The sequence below is a fragment of the Apodemus sylvaticus genome, chromosome 1 (assembly GCF_947179515.1).
Source record: "Apodemus sylvaticus chromosome 1, mApoSyl1.1, whole genome shotgun sequence".
Classification (NCBI taxonomy): Eukaryota; Metazoa; Chordata; class Mammalia; order Rodentia; family Muridae; genus Apodemus; species Apodemus sylvaticus.
In genome coordinates, this window is record NC_067472.1 from 196,045,727 (window position 1) to 196,052,010 (window position 6,284).

At 41.7% G+C, this 6,284-nt stretch overlaps 1 protein-coding gene across 1 annotated transcript; it reads left to right on the top strand.

Moving 5' to 3' along the window:
- Positions 1-2,186: 2,186 nt before the first annotated feature.
- LOC127684900 (homeobox protein DLX-4-like) lies at positions 2,187-3,334 on the top strand (the record flags this gene model as incomplete). Its single annotated transcript, XM_052181682.1, has 3 exons — positions 2,187-2,394; positions 2,511-2,710; positions 3,149-3,334. Coding segments are annotated over 3 exons (594 nt in total), but the record flags the coding sequence as incomplete, so codon positions are not given.
- Between the last annotated feature and the right edge of the window lie 2,950 nt (positions 3,335-6,284).

Here is a 6,284-nt window from a genome sequence, read left to right on the forward strand (position 1 = left end):
TCTGAATTCTGTTTCAGCCTTGTGTTCTGTTTGACTCACATACAGCATAGTTCATTTAGCGAAACTCAGTCATAAAAGAAAAGAGTACAAAAAAAGTCTGTGATCTGGCCATATTTCCGTTAGATATTAAGTTGTGGCTACAGACTGGATGTTACAACAGGGTGTGTATAGCTGCTGGATTCTAGAGGATGAAAGGAGGAGCCTGTGGGAGGGTTCTTGATAGGGAAATTCAATTAAGGCTAAGTCCTTGGTATAGCACTTCAATATCAGGGGATCTGGCTTAGGTGTATGTGCCTTCTGACATCCAGAGTAATTAGATCATCAATGCTCTTGTTTAGAATACGGGAGTGGAAAGGGTCCATGGAAATGGCACATGTTCCATTGCCCTTGATTCTTTATTTCGTCACAGGGTGTCATACTGCAAGGAGGAGAAACTGGGATCATGTTTTTCCAATTATGATAATATTCCTTTGTTTAAAAAATATTTAATCTTTTTTACAATCCAGATTTTATCCCCCTTCTGGTCCTCCCATGGAAAGTTCCACATCCTGTAAGTCTAGTTTCTTTCTCAGGGAGAATGTCTTCACCCCACCCCCTACCTATAAGAACTCCCTGCCCACATCGGGCCTCCAGTCTTTTTAGGGATAGGTACATCTTTTCTGAGGGAGTACAGTCCCACAGGTTTCTGCTGAGTATGTGTTGGGGGCCTCATATCAGCTGGTGTACGCTTAATTGGTGGTTGTCTAGTTTCTGAGAGATCTTGGGGGGGTCCAGGTTAGTTGAGACTGCTGCTTTCTTTCTTCTATGTCTTGTATTCTCCTGGTAATGATTAATTATCCCAGATCTCATTCCTTGGTTTTCAATTTCCAGGGTTGCCTATATTTGTCTTTGTTATATCTACTTCCAATTCTAGGTCTTGGACTGCATTAATAAAAACTTTCACTTTTTTGATTGTATCTTCCTGTATTGCTTATGGGATTTATGTATTTCCTCTCTAAGTGCTTCTACCTGTTCACTTGCGTTTTCTTATATTTCTTTATGTGAGTTATTTATATCTCTTTAAAAGGATTCTATTATCATTAAGATAAGATTTTAGGTCATCTTCCTGACTTTCAAGTGCATTTGTCTATCCAGGGCTTGCTGTGGTGGGAGAAGTAGTTTCTGATAATGCCAAAGTTTACTGGCTTCTGTTTCTCATGGTCTTTTTCTTGCCTCTTGTCATATGGTTATAGGGAGTTTTTTTTCTGGTTGGGGTGTTTCTGTTTGGGAGTATTCTTTTTTGTCCCTAGGTTGACTCAAGTCTCATGGTAGGCCAGTTGCCTTGGATGTGGCAAACCTCCTGTGGGATCTTCTGACTGTGGAACCTTCAGAGGGGCATGTACACTGGTGACTTGTTGCCCTGGTGGCCGTGTGTCTTCAGGGAGGCCTTCTTGAAGACCTTTGAATTGTGGGTTCTTTAGAGAGGCAGAGAAGCTGGAGATATGTTGCCCTGGCTGTGACACATCTACTGGGATGCCTTCATACTGTTTACTCTTGAGAGGATTTGTCAAGCTGTTGCCCTATGTTTCGCTGTTAACCAGGGAAGCATAAGTACTGTAGGTTTTGTTTCCCTGCATGCAAAAGAATTCCCGACAGGCTTTCAGACTGTCGATTCAGTTTCTCTGCATGCTGCAGTGCCCCTGGGAGGTCTTCAGACTTTGGTGTCAGTTGTCCATTTACTCTGTTTGCAGAATTCCTGGGTTTGAGATTTGACTTTTGTGTCAGTTGCCCTGCATGCCACAGAAATCCTGTGAAGCCTTCAGGCTTTTATTTTCATGGGCAGAGGCAGACTAGCTAGTAGTCTGTCCCAAAAAAATTTCACAGCCAGAAGTGTAGGATATGGAAAATTTAAACATTGGAAATGAACATTCAATTGCCAGCTTACCTGGACTGGCAACCTCTTGTTAATACTGGAGCCAAGTGCATATTTATTTCAATACTGAGAATACTTGTAAGATTTGGAAACAGAGGCAGTTGTTCAGAAAGAATGAAGCTCCTGTCTGATTCCTGCTCTGTAACAGTCCAAACCAAATGCTGGGTAGGCAGGATGGGTAAATCAGTGCTCTCTGTACGTTTTTTGACGTGTTTTCTTTTACTAGATTCTCCAGAACATATTCCAATAGGTTCGGAACACACATAGGGCTGAAGGTCCCTCCTTGTATCCAAAATTCCAAATGCCTTCAAGTGCACCCATAGAAACCAGACCCCAAAGGCTTCAAGAGACTGCAAGGAACTTACCCTTTCAAGTTTATTACAGTCCCATATTGACCCCAACAAATCCAATGCAATCAAGTCTTTCAGTCCCTGAAAGGGACCTACATCAGCAAGAGTTCCAAGGACCATCAAGAAAATCAGGTATCCAAATGCAACTAGATCCTGTACTGGGCCCAGGTTTACCTACTTTGAAAAAACCCTCAGGGCATCTAAGTTATCAAGAACATAATTGAAATCTTGTTTCCATGTTCTCATAGGATCTGTGGTACTGTCAGAGAAATATGGTGACCATCAATCTGGCCCTGTGACTTCAAGAAAGGTGCGGAAGGAACGCATTGTGTACTCCAAAAAACAAAAGCACCTGCTGCAAGAACATTTTGATAAGTGTCAGTACCCAAACCAGGATCAATGTGTGAAGCTGGCAGAGTTAGTTGGTGTGACAGCGAGGGACATCAAGGTCTGCCCCTCTCTTTTCCCTCAATCCAACAGCAAAAATCTTCACATTCCCATCAGAAACTTTAATTTTGTTCTTAAATGCTTAGGGCAGTGATGACAGTTTTAGGTGGTGGATATTTATGAATCAAATGCTGGGACTCAAATTTTTATCAACCTGGTAGCAATATAGAATAGCATTGTTTCCATGCAGGGTCTCAGAAATCTAATCACCAGAGCTCCTGCTAAAATACAGGACACACTGGCTCAATCTCCCCAGTCTTATGTTGTCTGGTCATACACAATCTACTTTATTATAATATCTTAGTCATCTTGAGTTTCCTGCTTCTTTGTTTCTGACATGTGAATCATTGCTATACAAACACCTTTTATCCAAAATCTTCATCTTGTTGTCCTGTTAGGGGACAACAGGCATTCTTCTGATATCTTCTTTCTTTTCCAGATCTGGTTTAAGAACAGCCGAGCTAAGTACAAGCGGATGGCTCTCCAGAATATTACAGAAGCTTTGCCAGAGACCAATGGAAGTTCAAAACCAGTTTTTGAATCAACCCACTTTCCTGGTTCCATACCTCTTGTTGCTGCTGAGAATGGAGAGCCCATGTGTTCAGGCACATTTAGTGAGGTTTCCATTCCCAATCTCAACTGCATCCAGGAATCTTCTCTGTATCATTATCAGGCCAGTGATGCAGACAGGTGTAGTCAGCAGGAAGATCTGCTTGTTGGCCATGCTCCCATTATAGATTGGGATTCTGGTCAATCAGCAGCAGTTGAAGCCCAGACTGATCTAGCAGTGACTGAATCTACAGATGTCCTAGAAGCTGCCACCCATTGCCCAGAGTAGGCTCAAGGTTCAGGTCCATCTGCAGAGGAACTCTGGCAAAGAATCCTTGACGACTTGGAGAAATCCGAGGACTGGCTTACTCCAGTGACTGAATCTACAGATGTCCTAGAAGCTGCCACCCATTGCCCAGAGGAGGCTCAAGGTTCAGGTCCATCTGCAGAGGAACTCTGGCAAAGAATCATTGACGACTTTGACATACCCGAGGACTGGCTTACTCCAGTGACTGAATCTACAGATGTCCTAGAAGCTGCCACCCATTGCCCAGAGGAGGCTCGAGGTTCAGGTCCATCTGCAGAGGAACTCTGGCAAAGAATCCTTGACGACTTTGACAAATCCGAGGACTGGCTTACTCTGGATTACACCCCAAATCCAACTTACTTCTCTCAGCTCCTTGACCATTCCAGACATTTATAGTCATGAAGAAGTGTGTTATGTACACCCTTCATCTCAGTATTTGTGGGAATTAACCAGGCCTTTCTGTAGACGTTGTGTACCACTGTGGTTTATATAGAGGGGTTGTTTCAAAGCAACTGTAAATATTCATTCTTCATTGTTACATTGTGTTCTCATGAAATAAAAGGAGAAATAGTTCCTGAAAATTATTTTATTACATATATTATCCATTTACATTCCAGTCACTACTGCATATGTCCCACTGACCTATAGTTCTTCACCCAACACATTAGGTAAAGTTTTCCCCTAATATTTTTTAACGTTTTTTACCTTTATTACGATAGTATCACATACTATAATAGAATAGGAGATTAACTAATTCAGAAAGAAATAAATCAGGATAAAGTGTCCTTGCCATTTTTGTTTACATTAAGGATTCAGAAAGTGGAACAAATTAAGACGACTAGGTAAACACCTAAAACCATGCCAACTTAGCTAAAGTTACATAATATTAGGATTCAAACCCTAATTTAGATATTACCAAATTATTCTCTAAGTAAATAAGAGACCTAAAACCTTATTGAGTATAACAACTTACACATGAAATATACAGCACTTTGATTTCTCAGAAAGCAATAGGGCAGCTCTTAGGCATTTTCTTTGTACAGTGACTAGAAAATCTTGATATGACTAGGCACCTCAGCTTTACCAGTAAGCTGATCAGATATAGCATATAGCAGTTTAATAGAGAGGTAACACTTCAGGTTTCAGAAGGCAGCAATAATTCTATTTTGGCTTTTATACTAAATGCTTATTATATTTAAGGTGACAATTGAAGCATATGATGTGAAGGTCATTAAGATTTAATGACAATCATTACAGTGTCTTGCAATGTACACACAACTGTATAATGCTTCTCTGGAATGAAAACAGTGTTGATTAATTGGATTTTACATACCCACACAGAGAAAACTTAAAAAATAACTATCAAAGGCAATGTACTATGCTGATGTACTAAATTCAAAGTATGCCACAGAACTGAAACACATGACTAACACCGTGCTTTGTTCTAGGAGAAAGCTGACCAGTTCTCAGGGAAAGCTAAGCCTACACCATTTATCCTAATAACCATGGCTTATATAAACACATCAGGGTCCCAGTAAGGAACCAAATCTAGGAATGTAAGTAAAACTTTGAGTGTTTTACATCTCTAGAACCTGGCTTAGGCTACACATCTATCTTCAAATCAGAAGCTGATATGAAATAGAGTGAGGTTCCCAGCTATGATAGAAAATAGAAAGGCTTCCAAGCACCATATTCCCTCAGGTTCCAGGAAAGCATCATGTGAGAAATAGAGAAGTAGGCAAAGAGGAAAGCTGGAAACATTCAGCTGTGATGTGATTCACTGTACAAGGCATTTAAAGTTCAGGACTGGAGTGAACCATCATGCTTTTCATAATGCTGGGAGCTATCCGTTTAATAATGTTCCCAGATAAAAGCAGGCATGATCGTGAGGGTAACCACAGTCCCAGCTTTTGACAGTCTATCTGCAGTCTGAGCATCCTTCAAGCCACTGACATTCTGTCCCTTGATCTCACAGATGTGGTTGTCAGTTAGAAGGCTATTACTGGTAGCAGAATTATCCTTCACGATGGATGAGATTTTAACACTTCTAACGATAAAGCAAATATCCAGGTGATGCACAGAGATAGCAGACACACAGAAGTGTGGAGAAGCCAGAGAGCACAGCTACGAGAATCCCTGTTGCTCAGAGGATCATGTCAAGTACTCCCAGGCAGGAAGCGTTTGGTTTCTATCTCCAGCTGGGGACGATCCTCTCCCACAGAGTGCCATATCCTGGTTAATCAGGGAGATAGCTAACCACACAGGAGTGCAGAGAGGTTTGAGAGCACAGGGAGGACCACCCCTGCTGCTCAGAGGAACCAGCCCAAAATCCTGAGAAAACAGGTACCCAGGATCAGCCTGGGACAGAAGACTTCTGATTTGTGTCTGCCTCCAGATAAGATGCTGGGCCACAGAATTACATATAGAAATACCACCACAAGGAAGCTAGTCTTTCAGGAGTGCCTACCAATCTGTGTCCAAAGGTGAGGCCACCACCATTCTCAAATTTCTGGACAAAGTGGGACCTGCTAAGAACCATCAGGACACAGGAATCAAGAATCAGCTGGTGACAGGATACTTTTGATTTCTTTATGTACACCTGAGCTCACACATTATCCCAGCTCTGCATACATAAACTCCTCCTAGAGAGAATGGGTCTCCCTGGAGTTCAGATACATAGGCTAGCAGGACAGTTAAACCACAGTCAGAGACATCAAGA